Genomic DNA, 25,903 nt, shown 5'->3' with positions numbered 1-25,903 from the left:
TTTTGTTATTTCTCCCTTTGTTTTGATGTGAAAAAGCCACATAAAGATCCTTCATGGCCATATGTGGTGACTCATGTCTGTGAGGTACTGACATCAGAAGTGCTGATGTTCAAGGCTACTATAGACATGGTTGAGCATGGTGACAAGCATTTGTGATTCCCCTAGTTGGGAGGACACAAGTGTACATAGTCCTGAATAAAGACATAAGACACTACCTGAAAATTAACTAAAGAAGTCAAAACAGGTGGCTCACAACTATAATCTTAGCTTCTCAGGAAACTGAGATCAAGCTGATCAAGGTTTGAAGCAAGCAAGGGCAAAATAACCAGAAATAAACCTCTAAAATAACCAGCAAAATACTGGGCTGGCAGCTTGGCTTACATGACAGAATACCAGCTTAACATGCAGGCCAAGAGAATATAACACCAAGTTTAAACCCCATATATCCTACCCTTAAAAACCTAGAGCAAAAAAGGGCTGTAAAATGGATCAAGTGGTAAAATGGATACATAGCAAGCACAAGGCCCTGATTTTAAATTCTAGAACTGAAAAAAAACTGAAGATCTTGCAGTTCCACCTAGATCTGAGGTTTATTAGCAATCCTTCCTAAGTCATTTTTATCATGATGTGTATAAATTAATCAATGGTGGGAAATGACCAAGGAAGTGTATGTTCAGGAACAATGAAGCTGTTCTCTCCCTAGATGCAGTTAGAGTATACAGGTCTAGGCATTTCTCAAAATTGAAATAATATATACGGTAGTATAATATACTTCATTATGTAATTATAAAAATCATAAATACAAACAAATGAAATGCATGCTGTAAGTCTGCAACTTATTATAAAATGTATCATAAAACAAGAAAGCTTGAGGAATAGATATGTGATATGTGAAATAACAAAGCAAAAATTAATAATCCTAAAACATAACTGGCTATTTACAAAATGTTAAAATTACTTTCAGAATATAGCATTGAGAATTGTACAGACAGTACTTCAAAGACAGCATTATAAAGAGCACCAATAGTACATGAGAAGTTATAACTTAAGCTAATTTTTGTCACACTACCATCATATGGATTTTTAAAGTTTGCTATACATCTGATTTTTGACAGAAGACAGAAAATGTTAACTATCTAAAAGGTGATGATGAAAAAACATTGATGCTAAAATTATGTGAATGTTGGCTGCGGTATGATTCAGTAGTAGACTACTTGCCTAGCATGCATGAGACCCTGAGTTCCATCCCCACCAACTCTCTCTCTATATATGTTTGCATAAAGCATCTCATTAAGATAGAAGTTACAAAAAAAATCCCAGAATTTCTAATAGAATATATATGTGATTTTAATTGTATATATTTAAATTAATAACTGCTTTAGAAATCTATTTTATCCATAGTCTAAAGTAGTTTATCCATTCATACTGTATTTTTATTATTAAATTCTTACTGGAGAAAATTTAGATGTAAAAAGTATTCTGCTCAAGTTTGAAATTTCCTAGTCTTTTCTGCCTCTATTCATTTTATTACTGGAAAATCACATGTATGAAATGTCTAATCTTTTAAAACCTTATTAGACTTGTCTATTTAGATGATCACATCAGACAACTTAGATTCTATTATTCTGTTTAAAAATAAAGAAAATTTACTTTCTTTTGCAAGTATTAGAAAAATTAACCAAGGGCTAATGGTTCATACCTGTAATCCTATCTACTAAGGAGGCTAAACTGGAAGACTGAAGTTTGAAGTAAGCTGGGCAGAAAAGTTAATTAAACTCTATTTTTGAAATAAATAGAAAAAGCAGGACTAGAGATATGGTTTAAGTAGCATATCAGTCTAGCAATCTCAAGCAAGTGTCAGAGTTTAAACTCCAGTAACACCAAAATAACAAAAGTTGTTTTCTAGCCATTACATTTTGCTTCATTCAGGTGAAACCTACCCTGTCAATATTTGCTCTCAGAATTGCTGCCTTTGGAACTATTACTTTAGAGCAATATATTTCTGTTAAGCTGTCCTAGTTGTGGTACTTTTTAAACAGCCCTAGCAAATGACTTCACTCAGGAAAGGCTCTTTTGCTTTATTGGTATCTTTTTTGTTTATACTTGCATATTTCTAACGATCCTTGATTTCCTCATTCATCTCATTTACTTATTTTCTTACTTTCTTACATACTTCACTGAAGTCAAGACAACTTTGGCTTCATTGTTCAAGTACTAATAGTTATGTATACCATGTCTGTAATTTTGAGACTTTCTTAAAGAATTATATATGTTGGAAAATTCAAAATTTCAAGTAGTAGGGTATATCTGTCAATTTCATCATAGTTTTAAAAACTTTAAAGGGTGTGGCTGAAGTAGCGGAATGCTTGCTTTGAGGAAAAAAGCTAAGGAAGAACTCAAGATATCAAGTTAAAGCACCAATATTGGCATATACACATACACACTCTCTCTCTTTATGTATATAATGTATTACTACCCGCTTATATGAATTTTTTAAAATTTGATCAGGATATGGCCACTTATAAACCTGAACCATTATTTTTATTGATTTTTGCCTGAAATATTATGTGTCCCTTAAATTCTGTATGTGGATTTCTTTAACATAAGAAAGCTTTGTCAGTTATATTCTTACATTGCTTTTTTTTTTAACGCCAAGTATGCTAAACATTTTCTTTTTTTTTATTTTCTTGTAAAAATGCTGTACAGAGAGGTTACATTTACATCAATAAGGTAATGAGTACATTTGTTGTTGAGCATTGTTACTCCCTCCTTTTTCTCCTACTATCCTTTCCCTTCCCACCCGACCCCCCAAAGTTGTAAAGTTCATTTCCAACATAGTGTCTTGTGAGTACCACTGCTGCAATGGGTCATCCTGTGCCTAAAATATTTTTTTGGATATTTGTAAAGAAGCTGACCCTATCCAGTAACATCATTCACCTAACCACATGAGCAAAAATGACGAGGTAACTTACTAAAGCCAAAAAAAGCTGTGATTTGGTTAGTATGTGCATAATATAATATAAAGAAGTAAGAGTTTTGTTGGAAATTATGTATGAGGAAAGGTTCTACAGTAAAGTTTAATGTAATAAAGGTATAGTTCTGCAATTTGTGATGAAAATAATATCAGAAATAAGGCAGACTCCATTCGGGTATGTACAGAAAATATCTAGGTAACTAGTATCACTATTTTCACATAGCTAGATAAGCATTATTATAATAATAGTTTTCATTATTCCAAAACACTCAAATATTTTATTATACTAATCCAGAATGTTCTATCAACTATCCTATCAATTGAATATAGGTTTTTCTGAAACAAACCTGTATAAATTTCATCATCACCAGACAACGGCACCTCTCTTTTTAGCAGCAACTCCAACTCTTCTGTTTCTGCTACATCCACTGGACGCTCCCCATGCTTATTAGCTTGAAATGGATCTCCACCATGACGAAGTAACAGTTTCACAATCTGTAATATTTAAGCATTACAGAATTGGTTTCATAAAGTTTCATTTTGATTATTCCCTTGATAAAATGAACAAAATTCTCCTAAATATTAATCTACTCTGTGTCAATTAATAATCTAAATTATTAATCATCTAAATTGTTAATAATCTCATTTTCATTAAGTCCTCACCCTATTAGATGATTTGACATACTGTAAGAAAATTTCCTCCTTAAAATTTAATCTGAGATATTTCACTCCTTAATATTCTTTGTTTTATCATAAAATAAAAAATATTAAGTATCTAATAAACATTGTCTAAATCCTGCTAGTCAATCAATAAACAAGAATAATAAGGTCCTTGTGCTGGATGAAACTCCAGAATTGGTGCCTCAGAATATTCGCTAAAAGTGGTAACTTAGCTTCTTTTATCATCTTATTTTAATGTTTTATTCAACATTTCGAATTACTTCTATATTACCAAGAACCTTGCTCATTCACTCACTCACTCATTCATTCAGATATTCTAAACATCAAGAACAGGGCCCTGAACACAGAGGTGCTCCATAAACATTTGAAAATATTTGTTACTCCTTTTTTTCTTTTGATTGTTCACATACTAAGAACCACAAAAAGACTCACACTAGTTAAAACAATTCTGAGCAAAAGAAACTGTCAGAGACATCACAATCCCAGATTTCAAACTTTACTTCAGAGCCACCATAGAAACAAAAAACAGCTTGGTGCTGGCATAGAAAACAGACTCAAAGACCAATGGAATGGACTAGATGGTTCAGAAATGAACCTATACACCCATAGGCACCTAATATTTGACAAGGAATGAGCCAGTAATACATGTTGGTGGATTTTTTAAAAAGTCTCTTCAACAACAGTGTTGGAAAAACTGGACATCCATCTGCAGAAGACTGAAACTGGATCACTGTCTCTCATACTAACATCAATTCAAAGTGAATCAAAAGCTTCAATGTAACCTCTATAGCTTTGAAATTACTACAGGAAGAATAGGGAAACATTGGCATAGGTCGAAACTTCCTGATTAGAATTCTAGGGGCTCAGCAAATAGGAGAGAGAACTGACAAGTGGAATTTCATCAAACTAAATTGTAGAAATTTTAAAAGGGGAGAATGTATAAAGTTTGGTCATGATCTGTTATTATGATCCTCTTTGTCAAATTACAAATGCATATTATTTCCAAAGGTTTAACTGTTTTAGATACCTATTTCTATAGCCCAGGCATCTGCCTAATGGTTAAAGAAGTCATGTGGCTATGTAGGGTTGGGAAGAAGGTTGGGGGCAGAAGGAGGAAACAAATCCCAAACCCCCAAAACTAAACAAACAAATAAACCAATAAAAAGAACCTAAAGCAAAAACAAGCCATGTTTTTGCCATACTCAAGGAAGTACTTTAGAGGTACTTCCAGAGATAACTGATATAAATACTTCCTAGTTCTCTGGGATTCTGTGCTTTGACAACTTTGGTTTCAATTTTCTTGTCTCTTCTAAATTAGAGGTGAGCAATTATGGCCAAACCTGCTATACCAACTAAAAATAAGTTAAAAACTTTAAGTTGTTAAATAAGAAAAAAAGAAAATGTTGCAGAATGAAGAAAGGGCGTGAGAAGGAAAAGTGGCAGAGGTGGCCTATGGCCTATAAATGTTCAAATGTTTGCTAGTTTGCCTTTAGGGAAGGCAGACAAAACCTGTCTCATGTCAGTAACTGTTCATTTCTCTAATTGTAATATTCAAAAATCTCTGGTCTGTTTTCTTTTCTCCTCGTTAATCTACTTTTAAAATGTTTCTTTTTGGAAGAGACACTGTGGCTCAAGTGGTAGAGTACCCCCCCTTAAGCAGGCTCAGAGTTCAAGCCCCACATCTGTCAAAAAAAAAAAACAAAAAAAAAAACCAAACAGGTCTCTTTTTACTATCACCAGGAATTTGACTAGGTAAAAACTCCTTTTTGTCATAATAAATAATATAGCGCTTTATACCCACACATAAATTAGAAATTTTCTATGTTTAGAGCTTATTCCCCTAGACTGTAGTTCTTAAAACTAGAAAACAGAATAAAGAATGTTACTATTGTAAAAAGACCTTTATAAAAAAAATCAGTAAGTCAAGTGCTGGTGGTTCATGCCTGTAATTTTAGCTACTTAAGAGGACAAGATTTGAGGATCACAGTTCAAAGTCAGCCCAGGCAAGAAAGTCTATGAGACTCTTAATTTCAATTAACCACCCTAAAGTCAGAAGGGGAGCTGTAGCTTGAAGTGGTAGAGCATTAGCCCTGAGCAAAAAATCTTAGGGCCAGTGCTCAGGCCCTGAATTTAAAACCTATGACTGTCTCCTTGACTAATAATAAAAAGTAATGAGTAAATATATTTTATGCATATATATATAAGACATATGACTGACCAAAAGAGAGAGAGAAAGAAAAAAAAAAGAAATCCACAAATATCTGTAACTTGCCTATTATGATGCTTGTTACAGATGGCTCCTCCAAACATGCTGCCAAAACTCTAACATTAAGCATACACACTTTACAGATCACTTTCATATGGACATACATCTAAAAGGGATTTAAGGCAATTAAATGTTGCTTAAAATGTAACAAGCAACAAATTAGGAGGCAAAAATGATGATTACTGATAGATAGAAAAATTACTGATAGATATTTAAAACAGATCTAAGAATAAAGCAGTAAAAAACATTGTATCTGGTATAGCTCAAGCCTATAATCCTAGTTTGGAGGTGGGGATCAAGGAATGAAGTTTAGATCACCTTGGGAATAAAAGTTCTGAAGATTCTATCTAAATCAATGGTTGGGAGTGATGGGCCCAAGAGAAGGAAGACTGAAGTCCTGGCTGGTTCCAGCACAAATTTGAAAATAACAAATGGAAAAAGGAGTTAGAGGCATGGCTCAAGTAAGAATGCCTGTCTAGCAAACTCAAGGCTCTGAGTTTAAATGCCAATTCTACCAAATAAAATAAATCCCAATCAATAAAAAGGTGGGCAAGGTGACACACACCTGTCATTTTAACTACATACGCAGAATAAATACAGGGATCTCAGTCCAGGCTGAATTGAGCATACATGCAAGACTCTATTCTAAAACTAACAAAAGCAAAACAGGCTCTCAAAGTGGTGTAAGGCCCTGAGTTCAAACCCAATATCATCAAAACAATACAACTGTTTACTGTGAGGTATACAATGGTCTTTCACCTATGGTGACAGTTACGTTCCAGAGACTCCCTCAATAGGTGGAAATCCACAAAGTAGCAGATATATAAACACCTCCCACTCTGCTATAAACCTTTCCCACAATCTTATTATAAACACTTTATATACCCTTAAACATTTTCTACACTCTTAAACTGACATAATGTTAACAACATATAAAATTCTATATGGGTACTCACCAGTGAAGTATACTACAACTTGAATGATGAAGATCACAAATTATATAGCTGTGCAGTACTGATGGTGATGAAGGTGATGCTGATGAGATGAATGTACTGCACAGCTAAGAAGAGTATTACAACTTTTCTGAAGGCACCACTTATCAGGCGCTTCATCAGGTAGTACAGTATCTTCACCCTGGGCTGTAATTTCTATTTTCAGTAGTAGTGTAGGCATAACTTGATCTCTTTGTCCAAGTGATAAACATAGTTATAGGGAGTTGCTGGCGCTGCTTTTTATTCTGAGTGCGAAGGTTTTTATAAACTGACATGCCTCTCTTGATTTTATTTATGAAATGCAATGAATAAAGCATCTGAGGTCCCATTCTTCAGCTACTCACTGAAGTTCTTTGGACACTCTGACTATGGTTGCAAGACACTCGAGTCAACCTCCTTCTCTTCCCCAACCCGTAGTTCATCTTGTTCCTCATCCTCTTTGTCACTTGCTGACTTCATCTCATCCATGTTAAAAATGTGTTCAAGCTTATAGCCCCCTTCCTTGATGATGGATTGAAACATGTCGTTCATGTACTCCTCAGTTCCAGCTTTATCTGCAGATGCAGCTTCTCCATGCTTAGAAACGCTCGGAGTCCAATGTATCTTTGAAATTTGGCAAACCAGCCATTGCTGGTACTGAATGTGGTTGGTCTGGTGGGAGAAGCACTCAACAGTCTTGTTTCTGCATTGTCTTCCTCATCTTCATCCTGTCACTGTCATGAATGTTTGTGCTTTCTGAAAAACTATCAAAAAGTTTCTTGGCCTTTGTCTGGAGGGTGTTGGTATCCAATGAGATATTCTTCTTCCTGCAGTCATTTGTCCACAGAGCCAATGCAGAATCCATTCTTACAATGCATTTATTGTGGGAAGTGACCACCCTCTTTACAGTCTTGTTAAAAGTCATCTTTGCCGTAGATCTGATATTCTTCTCATCTTTATGTAGTGAACAATAGTTTCGTTGATCCTGTAATAGTAGCCTACAGCTGCATAGCTTTTGCCTTCCTTTAAACATATCAAGAAGTTTCACTTTTTTTCTGATGGTAAGCATCTTCCTCTGGTGCTTGGGTTCACTGCCAGAAGCCTTAGAAGGTGCAGAACATTTGGGTGGCATTGTAGGGTTTGAAGTAAATTCAAACTTTTACAAAAATTTCACAAAACACAATACTGTAGAGAAACACTACCTGCAGGGATCAGATATTGAAGTGGACAAGAAGAAATGCTGAACATATGGGCAGAGTGCGGGAGAGCAAACAGATGGATGCTATGGTCACTAAGCCAATCAATGCCATAATACAGAACACAGTGCTGTGGTTGGTCGCCTTCCATTCCATCAGTCAATAGTGTGCTGTGTACAATCTCACGTTGGCAAACTTGTGCAAGTGGTAGTAGCATAACGCATTTCCATTGTGTACAGTATGGTATTCATCCTCTGATAAAATACATACTGTATTTTATTTTAATATTCTTTTAATATGTTTGGATTGACATTTTAGTATTTTTGTAGTTTAAAATTTTTCAGGCAAAAATAATTAAAATCACATATATTATATAAATACCTATGTACCACAAAATCCCACAATATAGTAAAAACTCCATGATACAAAATTGGAAATTCTTTTTAAACCTGTGATACAGTGAAACTGAAATAAGTGAACCATGATTTGGTAAGGGACAACTTCTATAATATACTTGTTAATAGCAAGCTCAGAAATTAACCCACAGACCTATGTCCACCTGATCTTTGATAAGGGAGCAAAAAAAAAAATAGGGTAGAAGAAAGACAGCCTCTTCAGTAAATGGTTCTGGCAAAATTGGTTAAACACCTGTAGAAAACTAAGGTTATATCCTTATTTATCAACCTGCACCAAAATCAACTCCAATTGGACCAAAGACCTCGAGGTTAAAACAGGAAAAAGAAGAAACTCTAGGGTTCCTTGGCATAGGCCAAAATTTCTTAATAAAGACCCAGAAACACAATAAATCAAAGAAAGGTTGGAGAAATGGGACTGCATGAAACTTCAGAGCCTCTGCATTGCAAAGGACATAGCTAGCAAGATCAAGAGAAAGCCTACACACTTTGGGAAAAGATCTTCATTAGTCACAGAAGACACAAGGGTCTCATATCTAAAAATTAAATCCCTCAAAAACAAATCCTCAAAGAAACAACCACCCCATTAATAAGTGGGCTAAAGACTTAAAGAGACTTCTCTGAAGAGGAAATAAAAATGACTAATAGACACATGAAGAAATGCTCAACATCTCTGGCCATAAAAGAAATGCAAATCAAAACAACATTGAGATTCCAACTCACCCCAGTTAGAATGGACATTATCAAGAACTAACAATAGATGGAGGGGATGTGGTCAAAAGAAAATGCTACTACTGTTGGTGGGAATGTAAACTTGTTCAACCACTCTGGAAAGAAGTATAGAGGTTACTCAAAAGACCAAACATAGAGGTCCCTTACAACCCAGCAATCCTACTTCTGGGCATTTACCCAAATGGTCACAAACAAGGCCACACTAAAGCTACCAGCACAACTATGTTTACTGCAGTATTATTCACCATAACTAATATAAGGAACAAACCCTGATGCCCCTCTGTAGATGAATGGATTGAGAAAATGTGCTATGTATGTACACACACACATACACACACACACACACACACACACACAGAGGAATTCTATAGTTCCATCAGAAAGAACACCACCACCCCATTTGTATGTAAGGAAATGTAAAGTCTTGGATAAAATCATATTAAGTGAGCCAAACCCAAAAAACATAGGTCCCTCATTTGTAATAATACTGTACGTCTAGGATAATCCTAGCAGATGAGCAGAATAGCTAAATAGCTATGTATATATGGCCATATAAGATGATTCTAAGCAAAATGAACTCCAAGACATGGACACAAGAAGTTTTTCTTAGCCAGGTGCTGGTGGCTCATGCTACTCAGGAGGCTGAGATATGAGGATCATGGTTCAAAGCTAGCCCAGGCAAGAAAGTCTGTGAGACTCTTACCTCCAATAAACCACTGGGAAAAAACTGGAAGTGGCACTGTGGCTCAAGTGGTAGAGTACTACCCTTGAGCTGAAGAGCCAAGGGACAGTGACCAGGCCCAGAATTCAAGCCCCACAACTAACAAAAAAAAGAAAAAAGAAAGAAAAACCAAGTTTTCCTTTGTTGTTGTTTTTTATGTACTATGTGATTTCTTGATTCTTTTGTATTTTCCCCCCTATGGTTTATCTCCTATTGTCACTGTATTGATTTTGGTACCCTGGGTATTGTGTATGTGTGTGTGTGTGTGTGTATTTGTCTGAATTAGGGAAGGGAAGGGGAACAACAAAATGGTGAAACAAAGAAAAAGGGAGAACCAATGCAACAGCAATACTCACAAGACCACAAGACAATATATTGGAAATGATCTGTACAGCTGCAGGGAGTTGGGGGAGAGAATGTGGGAGAAAAATGAGGGAAGGGGTAACAAGTTTGACAAGAAATGTACTCACTACCTTACTTATATAACTGTAACCCTTCTGTACATCACCTTGGCAATAAAATTAAACACGATACAGTGAAGCCACAATAAGAACCACGATTTGTGAGGGGCGACTTGTATAATACACTTGTCAATAGCAAGCTATTGTTAAATTACATCAATCCTATTAGCCTAATAATTTAGACTTCTCCCTTTAGAAATGTTTTATAGGCTCTTTCCCAGCTCTCTCTTTTTCCCAACTCTTGCTCTTTCCCAGCTCTCTTTTTCCAAGCTCTTGCTCTTTCCCAGATCTTTCCCAGCTCTCTTTCCCAGCTCTCTCTCTTTCCCAGATCTCTCTTCTCTTTTCTAGCTCTTCTCAGCTCTTTTCCACCTCTTTCCCAGGTCGTTCCCAGCCGCATGAAGGGGCAATGTGTCCTGGTGCCAGCCAGAACGATGAATAAACCTACCCCTTACCTGAATACCACATGCGTGGTGCTGTTCTTACTTGGCTACCTCTTTTTAAAAACCTAACATAAATGGTGCCGTGACTCGGATAAAAGGCTTAAAGTCAGGATAGGTGGGATTCCTCTCTGGTTTTTTTCCTCTTTTTTCTTTTTTTGTTTGTTCTTCCCTTTTTGCTCTGAGGAATACCCACAGTTCTGACAGCCTTTTGCGAACCGGTCTGGCTGCTGCAGACACAGCGCATTGATACCATTGCTGGCCTTCACTCCACGTCCACACCACTTCTCTACCCTGGTGAGTGAAACTACTCTCTATGGCTCTCTGTCACTCAGTCTCTGTCCAGACATGGCACCACACCAGAGAGCTCCTACGGCCTTTAGCTGACAGGCCGGTCACCTCTGAAGCCGAGGACGCTTGGTTTTGGGGGTTTGGCCATTTCTCTCTAGAGGGCTCTGGGGGAAGTCGAGATGCCGCTTCTGCCTGGTCAGCTCTCCTTCACTCACCGGACTGACTCTCCTACACATTTAATGGGGTGCTCTGAATCACAAGCGGTGAAACCCCTTTGAAATGCCTCCTGCGGTCCCTGGAAAGCCAGAGCACCTAATTTTCATGCCATTCTCATATGTAGACAGTTTTTGCCACTGCAATGGTAAATGGACAGAAGTCTGTTTACTTTCAGGCTCTCTTTGCTCTCTCTCTGCCATTCATGTCCAACATTCCCTATCTGCTCCTTTCTCTTTTCTACAACATTTTGGCTTGTGCCCTGAAGAAAGCAACGCAGGCTGGGTCCCGGGGACCCCCCTCTAGGTTCCCTCTCAAAGGCTAGCCAATGTAGGCTTGATCTATTTGTTCAGGGTTTCTTTGCATTTTTTCAGAAATTTGCCATCTTGAGTTCGCCATCTTGGCTTTTATTCTTTTATTAAAATAGAAAAGTTTATTTTTTAAAAAAATAAAAAAACAAAAAAAATAAATGTTTTATAGGTGGTTGGAGTATCATAATGATGACTTTCTTAAGTATGGACTAATAAGACATGGAATAAATATATGCATATAGGCATAAATATACAGATATTACATATAAATTATGAGTTCTGGGCAGCTCCAATTTCCTCCTAGAAAAGAATTAGAAGTAGCTTTACTTGGGTCTTTGTAGGTCATGCTTGTAATTCTACATGGGAGGCTGAGTAGGAAAAGTGCGGTTCAATGACAGCCTACACAGAAAAGTTCACAAGATCCCTACTGAGCACAGTAGTACACATTTGTCTTCAAAAGCTACATGGAAGCCGGGCGCTGGTGGCTCACACCTGTAATCCTAGCTACTCAGGAGGCTGAGATCTGAGGATCATGGTTCAAAGCCAGCCCAGGCAGGAAAGTCTGTGAGACTCTCATCTTCAATAAAGCACTAGAAAACTTGAAGAGCGCTTGCCTTGAGATGAAGAGCTGAGGGAAAGCACCCAAGCCCTGAGTTCAAGCCCTAAGGCTGACCAAAAAAAAAAAAAAAAAAAAGCTACACGGAAGGCTGAGACTGGAAGGAAAAAGATGCCGAAGTAGTTAAGTCTTAAAGATTCTGTTTCTATAGAAGCTGGATAAGGTAGGGAGCACCTGTGAATCCCAGTGACAAATAGAAACCTATAAGTAGGAAGCTCAGACATGCATGCATGGAAAGCAAAACCATATCATAAAAAAATTTAGTGAAAAACAGTTGAAGAGGCATGGCTCATCCATTATCATCAAAGCCATCAGTTCAAATCCCAGGACCACAAAAACAAAATCCTTTGTGTGCATATGTGTGTGTGTGTGTGTGCTTGCATGCGTGCATGTGTGTATGTCAGTACTGGAGCTTAAACTAAGTTCTCTCCCTGAGCTTTTTTTGCTCAAGGGTGGGCTCTATCACTTTAGCAACACCTCCACCTCTAGCCTTTTGCTGGTTAACAGGACTTTGCTACCTGGGCTGGCTTTGAACCTTGATCCTCAAATCTCAACCTCCTTAGTACCTAGGATTATAAACTTGAACTACCAGAGCCTGGCTAATAGCTCTTGATTTGTGACTCCTACTAGCCTATGTATGTTGGGCAGCAGAAGAAAGGCTTTTAAAAATAGCACACTATTCTCCTTCTGAAGAGAAAATAAAAAGTGTTTCAGTCCCTGTAAGTACATGAGCTTGAATATCAATTTGGAAATATGTTGCACCTCTGTGAATATTTAGAAACATGTACTCAAAGAAATAAATAATCTGCATCTGAAAGACTCAAGAGTATAGGACAATACACCTGATATGTTCTAAGGTGGCTTTGTAATATTCCTTTGACTTCTATCTAACCTTGGTATGCTTCTATCTATGCATCTTGCTAATTCATAGTCCATCCACCCACATTTGTATATATGCCAATTACTCAGCATATTTTATATAACAAACAGTTCTAGCATAAGTAACAGAGAGCAACAGCAAAGGCCTAAATAAATATTACTAAAAATCTGGTGCAGAAAACCTTACACAAGTGAACAATAAAGTGCTATCATAAACAATAACTGCTATCATAAAGGTATATACAAATTATTAAGGGAGTTAAGGAAAGAATGATCTAAGGTCATCACAACAAGTTTAAGTTACAGTGCCAGTGGCTTATGCCACTGAGAGCTAATTCTAGCTCTCAGGACATTGAGATCTAAGGATCATGGTTGAAAGCCAGCCTGGGCAGGAAAGTCTGTGAGAATCCTATTTCTAATTGAACACCAAAAGGGCAGAAGTGGAACTGTGGCTCACATGGTAGAGTATTAAACCTGACCACAAGAGCTCAGGGACAGTGCCCAGGTCCTGAGTACAAGTCCCAGGATCAGTGTGCTCACACACATGAACACACATACACACACACACACACACACATACAAGAGTATTTATAGGATATATTTTTCTTCATTCAACATTTGAACTTCTTTTATGATACTAAAATAAAAAAAATGCAAGCTAGAATAGTTTATATACCTAAAATATTTAGGTATATTTGGGATAAAACAAAAACAAGCAGCATCTTGATCTTTCATCTCGGACATTTCTGTAACATATAGACTTCATAATGTACTTGCACACACAGGGTCTTCTTTACTGTCCCAATATATCCTTCAGGTAGGTATGAGCTATTATATAATGACATACGTAACTTCAAGATCCAATAATAAACTGTCCAAATCAGAATTTAACTCACCTGTGTTCTCTCTAAATTTTATTTTTATCTCAGCTAAAATAGAACACCATAAAAAAAAAAATAGGTGGCACAGCAGTGTAAAATTTTTACTGTTAGTAAAATATGCGTCAAACACTGTATCTAGTTATTTGATAAAACTTCTGCTAAACTGCTTATTCAATTACCAACCTAAATGGATTATTTTATAGTGCTAAATCTCAATACAAATTAACTGCTAGAAAATAGAAAAAAAAAGAAAAATATAGACATTTATAAGGAAATGAATGAAACATGATATAACAAGACCATATAAATAAGTATATAAATTGTTCTGGGATGCACATGAGTGACTTTTTCTATCATACTTACATCTCTGTGCCCACTGCTAGCAGAATCATGCAGTGGAGTATCATCATCTAACCCTTGTGTGTTAACATCTGCTCCAGCTGCTATAAGTATCTTAGCAACATCATAATATCCAACATTGCAAGCTTCATGGAGTGGTGTCCAACCTAAAGTTTAAAGAATTAATTCAGTATATCAGTAATGGGCACTCATTCAAGACACATGCTATCCATGTACATACCAACTGTGATATATCAAGTCTAAATCATATGTGGTACAAAAAAAGCCATGGAAAAAAAGCTATGATAATAGATGCCCACAGACTTCATACACTAGTTGTATAAAGGATTTTTAGGTGAGCAATTTGCCATTATTTCAAAAAAAATTTAAAATTAATATTCCTTAATATACACATTTCTATTTAATTGACATCCTCCTATATATACATATAAACATGTTTCAATGGAGATATTCACTATAGCAGTGCTTATAAAGGTATGCTATAAAATATCCAGTTATTCAAAATGAAGTAAACTGACAGAAATATTTGCCTTTCATTTTAACTAAGTTGCAGAACCATATTATTACAGATGGATTATATGTGCATATATACACACACATGTATATATATGTAATATTGTTGATGCTCATACATGATAAAAATAAAAATAAACTGAAAGGTTAACTTCCAAGCTGTTAGGAATAGTTCAGTGAAAAAGAAAAATTCTGAGGGCAAGGGGTGAATAGTGAAGTATGTCAAATTTAAGAGGTGTTTCTATGAAAACACCCCCCCCCCCACACACACACACGTTTCCCTGGCAGGCATTTTGTAACACTTGAGCCAGGACTCCAGCCTGTTGCTATTCAGGAGGCTGGGATCTCAAGATGTTATCCTAAGATAACAAAGCCAGCCTGGGCATGAAAGTCTATGAGACTCTTATCTCTAGTTAACCAACAAAAAGCTCAAGGACAGCAAGCACTCAGGCCCTGAGCTCTAGCCACAGGACTGGTACACGAATTCATACACATGCACACGTGCATATACACATACATACACACACAGAAAGCATTAACTACTTTAAACATTATATATTTAAATTTACCTAGAATATAAACTAATTAGAGAAGAGAATATTTCCACTGAAACAATAAGATGCAGTCTGTTGTGGTGGCCCCGCCTGTAAATAAGAGTAAATACTTGGAAGGTAGAAACTGAAGGATCACATTTTGAGGGTAGCCAATGACAAAAACTTTGTGAGATTCCAACAGAATCAATGCTTAGGTATGGTAGTGTATATCTGCCATCCTAAGTGACAGAGAATGTATTATATTTGGCTGTGATATTGCACAATTGTCATTTCAATGATTCATGGAAGTATAAACAGGAGGACTATAGTCTAGGTTAGCCTGAGCACAAAGCAAGAGCTAAAATATAATGCAATAAGGGGTTGGTCAAATGGTTCAAGTGGTTGTGCAGCATCTGCCTATCATGCATGAAGACCTGAGTTCACTCAGAGAAGGCAAAAGAAAAAACCATGGAGTATATTAAAGACCTAATTACTGACATGGAAATGTAGCAAAGATCAGAGTTATACATACATACTCCACAATTTTTGAATAAAATGTATTTTTAAAATTTTTTATTGGAAGTGGAACTGTAGCTCAAGCGGTAGAGCACTTGCCTTGAGCTGAAGAGCTCAGGGACAGCACCCAGGTCCAGAGTTCAAGCCCCATGACTGACAAAAAACAAAAAACAAGATTTTTATTTCAGGAAAAGGTAAAAGAAGTGTAGATTGAACTATAACAAGGATCTGTTTCCATTTTACTTCCTGAACACTGCATTCAAATGACCAGTCTCACCTGCGAAGTCTTTCACATTCACATTTGCTCCTAAACTTATTAATTCTTTGACTTGTTTCACATCTCCTCGAATAGCTGCCATGTGTAAAGGAGTTTCACCACGCTCATTTCTCTTATTAACTTTATCTTTCTGTCGAGATGAATTAGGAGTTTTCTTTTGGGTTGGTGTTGTCTGTGATGGATGATTTGGTGTGGAATCTGAAAGAAAAAAGAAAATGAAAGACTCCAACATGTTGGTATTTTAAGAACTTAAAAGTCCTTAATACAATTTCTTTAGAATACCATTAAATACTTTTTCGTGCTAACAACTCAAAACTTAACTTTGATGTTATACTAGTAACTTCACATAAATATATAGATTAGCAAACATCAAAAGCCAATTTAAGAAAATGTTTTATTCTGTCAGTTCATAAAGTTGTTTTAGGGCTGGGAAGGTGGCTCAGTGGTAGAGTACTTGCCTTGCATGCATGAGGACCTGGGTTCGATTCCTCAGCACCACATAAGCAGAAAAAGCCGGAAGTGGTACTGTGACTCAAGTGGTAGGGTGCTAGCCTTGAGCTGAAGAGCTGAGGGACAGCGCCCAGGCCCAGAGTTCAGGCCCCACTACTGACCAAAAAAAAGTTGTTTTAACATAATAAAATATCAAATCTGTACTATAAAAGTATGCTTAATAAATCATTCAATGAATTAAATTTTCATTGAGTATCTTCCTGGTCATGTTATACTATTCTTCTAAGACCTAGATGAAAGTACACTGAAGATAGAGTTAATTAATATTTTATAACTTAAACAAAACACTAGAATTTCCATTCTGATTCTAAGCGCAAATGATAGTATTAGATGATTTTAAAATAAAAACTTAACTTGAAAATATGTAACAAATAAGGGTAACAGGTAAACAACCAACAAAAATTATACTACGATTCCATCTTTTGATTTTTTTTTTTAGTTTCAGTATCAAGAACTAGAGAATAGGAAGTCCTGAGGAAGATGGCGGAGGAGAAGCTGGAGGCTAAATATGATCTCGCATAGAAATCAGTTTTAGTGTTCCAGTGAAAAGTCCAAGGCTAGAGAGTCACACTAAGTTTGCCATCATAGTACAGAGAGTTTGGCCAGAGGAAAAATTCAGGCAGCATGGTTAAGGAGACAGATTCGAGCACCTGCTGGTGTTTGCTGCCATATCAACAGAGAGAGCCTGGGACAAAGGCACCAGAGACAGTGAGCAAGCATTTTCTATTCACCACCAGCAAGAACTGACAAGAAGCAGAAATCTTCATCCTGCTGACCACAGACAGTTACAGACCATGGATGGCCCAGAAACCAAGGGAAAGGAATGAGTACCCCACAAGACATCCTCAATCCTTCTCAGGAAGCAGCAGTGGGAAGGTAGCCCCTCCCCCACCACCAAAGAACTCCATCTTTGATACCAACAAAGACCAGGCCATGAGTAGCTAGCAGTTATGAGCAGCTAGCCCATAATTCAGACCTTGGAAGAAGACAACAGGAGTCATTCAACAGGTCAAAGAATCCTGACCTGCAGGGCTCAGCTCCACCCAGGGGAAAGTTGCCCTTCCCAGGAAGAGGAATGCTCCACCGATGGAGGAGTGACTTTCTTCACTGGGTAAACAGAGACAGAGACTGCCCCACCCCACTGTAGCACAAAATGCAGACCTAGCTGAAGGAGGGTAAAAGAAAAACAGTTGAAACTCAGTACACATAAATCCAGAGAATGGTTCCAGGCTGGGCTGTCTGAGTGTCTTGGGAGCTAGCTCCTCAGGGAAAAGCTAGTGACTGATGACAAGCCTCCACCCTACCCACAACTTAGCCCCATCACAGTCACTCCAAGCTAGAGGAAACAGCCATCTCCCTCTTGGTGTTATTCAAAGCAGATCACCCTCCTACTGCACTAGTCTGGGAAGAGGGTCAAAAAGTCCCTAGTAGGGCAGAGCTCCTTTCTGCCTGCTCAAACTGATTTATGAAACCAATCAAACCACAAGCAAACCAAAGACTCTACCAAGGGACTGGTTATGGACACAGGGGAGACACAATTATGGGCCTGTACCCTTCTCGCCCTCCTCCTACCCCCAAATCAAGGAACTCCTTTTTCTATTTTTTTTAAAAATGAATTGTTTTCTATTTGTTTCATCATTCTTATTTTAGGAGGTTTTTTTTTAATTCTCTTTTTACTCTTGTCCCTTTTGGTCCTTTTTGTTTTTTTACTTTCTTAAATGCTGTTCTTTTCATCCCTAGATACATACCCGTCTCCGATTATTAGACCTTATCCTTCATTGTGTGAATACTTAATTCACATATCTACTACTCAGTTCCCAAACTCTAAGCCTTCAGTCCTTTAACTATAGTATTATTTCTTTATACTTACATAATTTTTTAAGTGTTTCATTTTTACATTTTTTTATTTTTCATTTTTCTTTACCTCTCTTCTCCTTTCCTTCTATCCTTTTCCTCTCTCTGAATTTAGGTCTTGGTTATATTCCCTCTCTCCCTTTCCCTCCCAACATTCCTATAATCTTATTTTCTCTTCAAAATTCTCCCTAAACTCATTAATTTCTGGTCTGCTGACTCCTTCTTTGATTTTCTTAGTCCATTGATCCTAGTTCCTTATTGTTGAACTACATTGTATCTGTTGAACTAGATTATACATGTACATATTTTGAATGTGTCAAACAATCTGTGCAAATACAGAGCTCTGGTTGATGCTTGCCTTAAATAGTGTCCTAGTGAGAATTGGTTTTGCTTTCATACTCAAATGGGCAGAAAAAGCTAGAGGAAAAAAAAAGGCAAGTCCAGGTATCTCATCTCCCCCTCATGATAATCAGATAACACAGCAGTTAATGAATGATCCAGAGGAGAGTTCCCAAACTGCTCTACAAACACTACTGGTAAACATGCTGAATGAAAAGATTGAAAGCCTGCAAAGGACCCTGTCAGCATGATAGAGAAATGCGTGAGTGTGATGAGGCTAACCAAAGATTAATACAGGAATTTCATGAGAATGAGGAGGCTAATGAAAAATTAATAGAGGAATTATGTGAGTGGGATGAGAATGAACAAAGATTAATATAGGCATTCATGGATCTCTGGGATTGAACACAGCCTAGACATTATAGGGAAAGAAGTATTCAAGACAAATCCAAGAAATATGATAGATCTATCCAACATTTTAGAAGACACCATCAGAAGGCCTACATTAAGCCTAATGGGTATAGAGGAGGGCCTAGAAACAGAAGTGAAAGGTCTAGGATTTATTTAACAGGATCCTAGCAGAGAATATCCCAAACATGCAAAAAGATAGACCCATTCAGATACTAGAAGCCTCTAGAAACCCAAATAGACAAGACAGAACATTGTCACATTGTAATCTGCACAGGATCAATTGAGACCAAGGAAAGGATCCTTAAAACTGAAAGGGAAACCAATCAGAGTAACTTCAGATTTCTCAGCAGAGACAATGAAAGCAAGAAGAGCCTGCAATGATGTATACCACATCCCAAAGACAAACAACTATCAACCAATAATACAGTACCCAGCTAAACTCTCCTTCATAATGGAAGATCAAATAAAAACTTTCCACGGCAAACAAAAATTGCAAGAATATAGTTCCACCAAACCAGCCCCACAAAAGATACTTAAAGATGTCTTACACATAGAAAACCAACAAGACCACAATGAAGGCCAAGAAACAGCCCCATACAGAGACTCCAAGTATCATAGGAAAAATGCAGTTGGCATAGCCCCCAAGGAGGTGGATAACATGACAGGAACTACCAACCACATCTCAGTCCTAACTCTCAATATTAAGGGACTTAACTCTCCAATTAAGTGACACAGATTGTCTACTTGGATCAAAAAGCAAGATCCTTCTATCTGCTTCCTTCAAAAGACACACTTTGCCCACAAAAGTATATTCTGAAAGTAAAAGGCTGGAATAAAATCTACCAAGCAGGACTGGGAAGGTGGCTCAGTGGTAGAGCGCTTGCCGTGCATGCAAGAGGCCCTGGGTTCGATTCCTCAGCACCACATAAGCAAAAAGAAAAAAGCTGGAAGTGGTGCTGTGGCTCAAGTGGTAGAGTACTAGCCTTGAGCTGAAGAGCTTAGGGACAGTGCCCAGGCCCAGAGTTCAGGCCCCACAACCGGACCCAAAAAACAAAACAAAACAAAATCTACCAAGCAAACAGCCCTCATAAACAGGTGGGAGTTACAATACTAATACCAGATAAAATAGACTTCAAATTAAAATTAGCAAGAAGAGATAAAGAAGGTCATTACATACTAATTAAGGGATCTCTATTTCAGGAGGATATTACAATTCTAAATATCTATTCACAAAATTAGGGAGCACCCAAATTTATTCAAGAAATACTACTTTCCCTAAAATCTCACATAGATCCAAAGACATTAATTGTTGGAGACTTTAACAAACCACTATCCCTGCTGGCTATATCAGCCTGGCAAAAACACAACAGAGAAACCTCGTATTTAAAAAACAACTGCATAACAATGAGAAGTACAAAATGTCATGTCAAAACCAGCTTTACAATGTCGGGGGGGGGGGGGGGGGGGGGTATGATTGGGTGGGGGGGGAGGGGGGAGGCTGGGAAGGGAAGTGAAGGGTAAACAAAGGAGGAGGCTGCAATGCTTGGTAAGAAATGTATGCATTATCCTGACCATGTAATTGTAACCCCTCTGTACAGTATGTTCTCAAATAAAATAAAATAAAATTTAAAAAAAAAAAAAAAACAACTGCATAGATCAACTTAACAGACAGCTATCAAATATTTTACCCAGCAGCATCAGAATACACATTCTTTTCAGCACACAGAACATTCTCCAAAACAGACCACATTTTAGGTCACAAAGCAAATTTGTCCAATTTCAGAAACATTGAAATTATGCCCCATATTCTCTCAGACCATAAGGTAATAAAATTAGAATTCAACACCAAAAGCCACTAAAGAAAATCCTGTAAAATATGGAGGCTGAAAAATACTGCTGAACCACCAGTGGGTCATTTAAGAGATTAAAAAATAAATTCAAATATTCAAGATATTTAACAAGAATGAAAATTACCAGCTCCTCTGGGACAGAGCAAAGACAGTACTTAGAGGCAAGTTTATAGCTGAATTCCTATTTGAACAAATAGGAGAGATCTGAAACCAACAATTTAAGGAGGCACCGGAAGCTCCTTGAAAAAGAGCAACAAGCTAAACCCCAATCCAGTAAATGGAAAGAAATGATTAAAATTAAATCAGAATTAAAGTAATTAAGAGTCAAAAAAAACATAGAAAGAATGAACAAAACAAAGAGTTGGTTCTTCAGAAAGATTAACAAAATTGACACAATCTTACAAATCTTACCAGAAAAAGAAGACAACACATCCAAATTCAGAGATGAGAATGGAAACACCACCACAAAAACAACCAAGATGCAGAACATTAAAAGGGAATAGTTATCAAACCTTTATGCTAATAAATTTGATAATCTGGAAAAAATGGATGAATTTCTAGCAAATATTGACATCTCCAAACTAAACTAAGATGATTTAAACCAACTTAACAGACCCATATCAAGCATAGAAATAGAAATAGCAGGGGCTGGGAAGGTGGCTCAGTGGTAGAGCGCTTGCCTTGCATGCCTGAGGCCCTGGGTTCGATTCCTCAGCACCACATAAGAAAAAAAGAAAAAAGCCGGAAGTGGCACTGTGGCTCAAGTGGTAGAGCACTGGGACAGCGCCCAGGCCCAGAGTTCAGGCCCCATGACCGGACTGAAAAAAAAAAAAAAAAAAAAAAAAAAAAATAGAAATAGCAATAAGAGACCTCCCACCCAAGAAATGCCCAGGACCAGATGGATTTACAGCTGAATTCTACAAGGCCTTCAAAACAGAACTCACATCAATACTCCTCCAACTCTTCAATGAAATTGAAAGGGAAAGTTCACTACCAAATTTATTCTATGAAGCCATCATAAACCTCATCCCAAAACCAGGCAGGGACTCATCAAAGAAAGAGAATTATAGATCCATTCCTTTGATGAACATCAACACAAAACTTCTCAACAAAATTTTGGCCAATCAACTTCAACAACTCATTAAAAAAAATCATACATCATGATTAATCAGGATTCATCTCAGGGATGCAAAGCTGGTTCAATATACACAAATCAATCAATATAATTCATCATATCAACAAGAGCAAGGATAAGAACAACATGATTATCTCAATAGATGCAGAAAAAGCATTTGAAAAAAATCCAACACCCCTTTTATGATGAAAGCTCTGGAGAAACTAGGAATCCATGGAACATTCCTCAATGTAATAAAGGCTGCATATGACAAACCTACAGCCAGCACTATTCTCAATAGAGAAAAGCTAAAGCCATTTCCTCTAAATCAGGAACAAGACAGGGATGTCCACTCTGTCCACTTCTCTTCAATTTAGTATTAGAATGCCTAGCTAGAGCAGTAAGACAAGATGCAAACATAACGGGGATGCAAATAAGGAAAGATGAAATTAAACTCTCCCTCTTCAGATGACATCGGCTTGTATTTAAAGCACCCCATGGACCCCACACCCAAGTTATGTGAGCTGATCTGAAACTTTGGCAAAGTAGCAGAGTATAAAATTAACCCACAAATATCAGTGGCTTTTCAGTATGCCAACAATAAGAAAAGTGCAGCTGGAATCAGGAAAGCAACTCCTTTTGTAATAGCCTCACAAAAAATAAAATACCTAGGAGTTAACTAAAGAAGTGAAGGACCTCTATGATGAAAACTGTAAAAACCAGAAAAAGGAAATTAAAGCAGAACTAAACAAGTGGAAAAACCTCCCATACTCACGGATTGGGAGGATTAACATCATGAATATGGCAATACTGTCAAAGGCTATCTACAAATTCAATGCGATACCTATCAATATTTCAACCTCATTCTTCAATGAAATAGAAGAAGCAACCTAAAATTTCATATGGAACAACAAAAGACCCTGAATAGCAAAAACAATTCTTAGCAGAAAGAACAGTGCTGGAGGTATATCAATACAAATTTCAAACTCTAGTACAAAGACATAGTAATTAAAACAGCTTGGAACTGGCACAAGGACAGATCTGAGGACCAATGGAATAGGATTGAAAACCCAGAAATGAACCCACAAACCTAGAGTCACCTAATCTTTGATAAGGTAGCTTAGAAAAAAAAAAAAAGGAAGAAAGACAGGCTCTTCAGTAAATGGTGCTGGCAAAGTTGGTTAAACACCTGTAGAAAACTAAAGGTAGATTCTTATATATCACCCTGCACTAGAATCAACTCCAAATGGATCAAAGACCTTGAAGTCAAGGCAGACACCCTGAAAACATTACAGGAAGGAATAGGAGAAGCTCTAGGGCTCCTTGGCACAGACTGAAATTTTCTTAATAGAGACCTAGAATCAACAAATCAAAGAAAGGTTGGACAAATGGGATTGCATGAAATTGCAGCGCTTCTGCATGGCAAAGAATATAGCTAGCAAGATCAATAGAAAGCCCATGGATTGGGAGAAGAGCTTCACTAGCCATACAACGGATGAGGTCTCATATCTAAAATATACTTAGAACCCAAAAAATTAAATCCCCCACAACAACTCCTCAAAGATACAATCGCCCAATTAATAATGGGCTAAAGACTTAAAGAGAGACTTCTCTGAAGAGGACATAAGAATGGACAATAGACACATGAAGAAATGCTCAAATCAAAACAACATTGAGATTCCACCTCACCCAAGTTGGAACAACAGATGCTGGAGGGGATGTGGCCAAAAGGGAACCCTACTGCATTGTTGCTGGGAGTGTAAACTTGTTCAACCACTTTGAAAAGCACTATAGAGGTTCCTCAAAAGACGACACATAGACCTCCCCTATGTCCCAGCAATCCCACCTTTAGGCATTTACCCAAATGATCACAAACAAGGCTATACTAAAGCTACCAGCACAACTATGTTCATTGCAGCATTATTCACCATAGCTAAGATATGGGACCAACCCAGATGCCCCTCAGTAGATGAATGGAACAAGAAAATGTGGCATATATACACAATGGAATTCTATGCCTCCATCACAAAGAATGATACTGCCATATTTGTTAGGAAATGGAAAGACTTAGAAAAAATTATATTAAGTGAAGTGAGCCAGCCCCAAAGAAACAGGTCCCATTGGTTTCCCCTATTTGCAATAACTAGTATATGTCTAGGACAAACAGAAAAGGCCAAAAACTATGTACATATGACCATATAAGATGATGCTAAGTGAAATGAACCCCAAGATAGGGACACAAAAGGTTTTATATTTGTTGCTGTTGCTTTTATTGTACTTATAATGTACTGTGTGATTTTTTTGTTTTGTTTTCTTCTTCCCCCATGGTATAACCCCTGTTTTCACTGTATTTGATTCTAGTACACTGCATCTTGTATATACATTTTTCTAATTTGGGGAGGGGAAGAGAAATAACAAAATGCTGAAATAAGGATACAGGTAGACTCATTGTACCACTGAGATGCTATTTAAAAACAAACTTTCCAGCTTCAGGAGGGAAGAAGTGGTGGGAGAAGTTAGGGAGGTGAGGAGGTAAGGGATGGTAGGAGAAAAACAAAGGAGGTGGTAACAATGCTCCATAGGAAATGTACTCATCACCTGTAACTCCTTTGGTATAGTATCTTTACAATAAAAATATATATTAAAAAATGAATTATAAAGTGAAATTTAGATAATATCCAAAAGTTCCCTCCCTGATTTCAGAACTACTAGTGGGAAAATGTAAGGATTTAAAACAGCATTATTTAATTCTGATAATCTGTATTTTAAAAAGCAATTACTCTAGAATTCTCTATAGAAAATAATTTCTCAACACAGATACACAGTATTTCATGCCTTAACATTTCCACTAAATATTTCCACTAAAATTTCCTACTCAGGAGACAAAGATTCTGAGGGTCATGGTTTGAGGCCAGGTAAAGCAAAACATTTGGAGGATTCCATCTCAACCAATAAAAAGCTGTGTGTAAAATATACATTTGAAGACCAATGAAATAGCTAGAAGATTCAGAAATAAGCCCATAAATTTAAGAGTTATTTGACAAAGAAGCCAAAAAATATATGTTGGAAAAAAGATTGCATCTTTTAACAAAATTGGGAAAATTGCAAATTTAACATCCATATGTGGAAGACTCAAAATAGATCCATTTTCACCTCTCACCACCCAAAATGGATCAAAGACCTCAACGTAAAACCTGAAACTACTGCAGAAAGGAGTATGAGAACTTATTGGTATAGGCAGGAACTTTCTGAATAAACTTCCAGGCACTCTGCAAATTGAAGAGAGAAAGGACAAATAGTATTGCAACAAATTACAAATTTTCTGCACAGGGTGGGACACTGTTACTAAACTAAAAAGGCAACCTATTGAGTGGAAGAAGATCTTTAACATCTATACACCTGACAAAGGCCTAATACACAGAACATACAAGAAACTAAACTGCCAAGAATCAATAATCCAATTAATAAATGGACAAAGAAGCTAAACAGAGACATCTTCAGAAGAAAAATCTCCAACTAACCACCAAAAAGCCAGAAGTGGAGTTGCAGTTCAAGTGCTAGAGCAATAGCTTTGAGCAAAAAT

At 37.1% G+C, this 25,903-nt stretch overlaps 1 protein-coding gene across 4 annotated transcripts in view; it reads right to left on the bottom strand.

Annotated features, from left to right (window-relative positions):
* The window catches only part of Ankrd12 (ankyrin repeat domain 12), a 129,578-nt gene that overhangs the window by 54,705 nt on the left and 48,970 nt on the right, over window positions 1-25,903 (bottom strand). For all 4 annotated transcript variants that reach the window (XM_042683707.1, XM_042683706.1, XM_042683709.1 and 1 more), the window contains 3 exons: window positions 16,243-16,440; window positions 14,407-14,549; window positions 3,322-3,469 (listed from right to left, as the gene is read on the bottom strand). In XM_042683707.1, the coding sequence (XP_042539641.1) occupies window positions 3,322-3,469; window positions 14,407-14,549; window positions 16,243-16,440 (489 nt within the window). The remainder of the gene's footprint in view (window positions 1-3,321; window positions 3,470-14,406; window positions 14,550-16,242; window positions 16,441-25,903) is intronic.

This window comes from Dipodomys spectabilis, unplaced genomic scaffold, assembly GCF_019054845.1.
Source record: "Dipodomys spectabilis isolate Male_0828 unplaced genomic scaffold, ASM1905484v1 ptg000083l, whole genome shotgun sequence".
In the NCBI taxonomy this organism is placed as follows: domain Eukaryota; kingdom Metazoa; phylum Chordata; class Mammalia; order Rodentia; family Heteromyidae; genus Dipodomys; species Dipodomys spectabilis.
The sequence above is the reverse complement of the archived record's forward strand: the minus strand, read 5'-3'. Positions and strand labels throughout refer to the sequence as shown.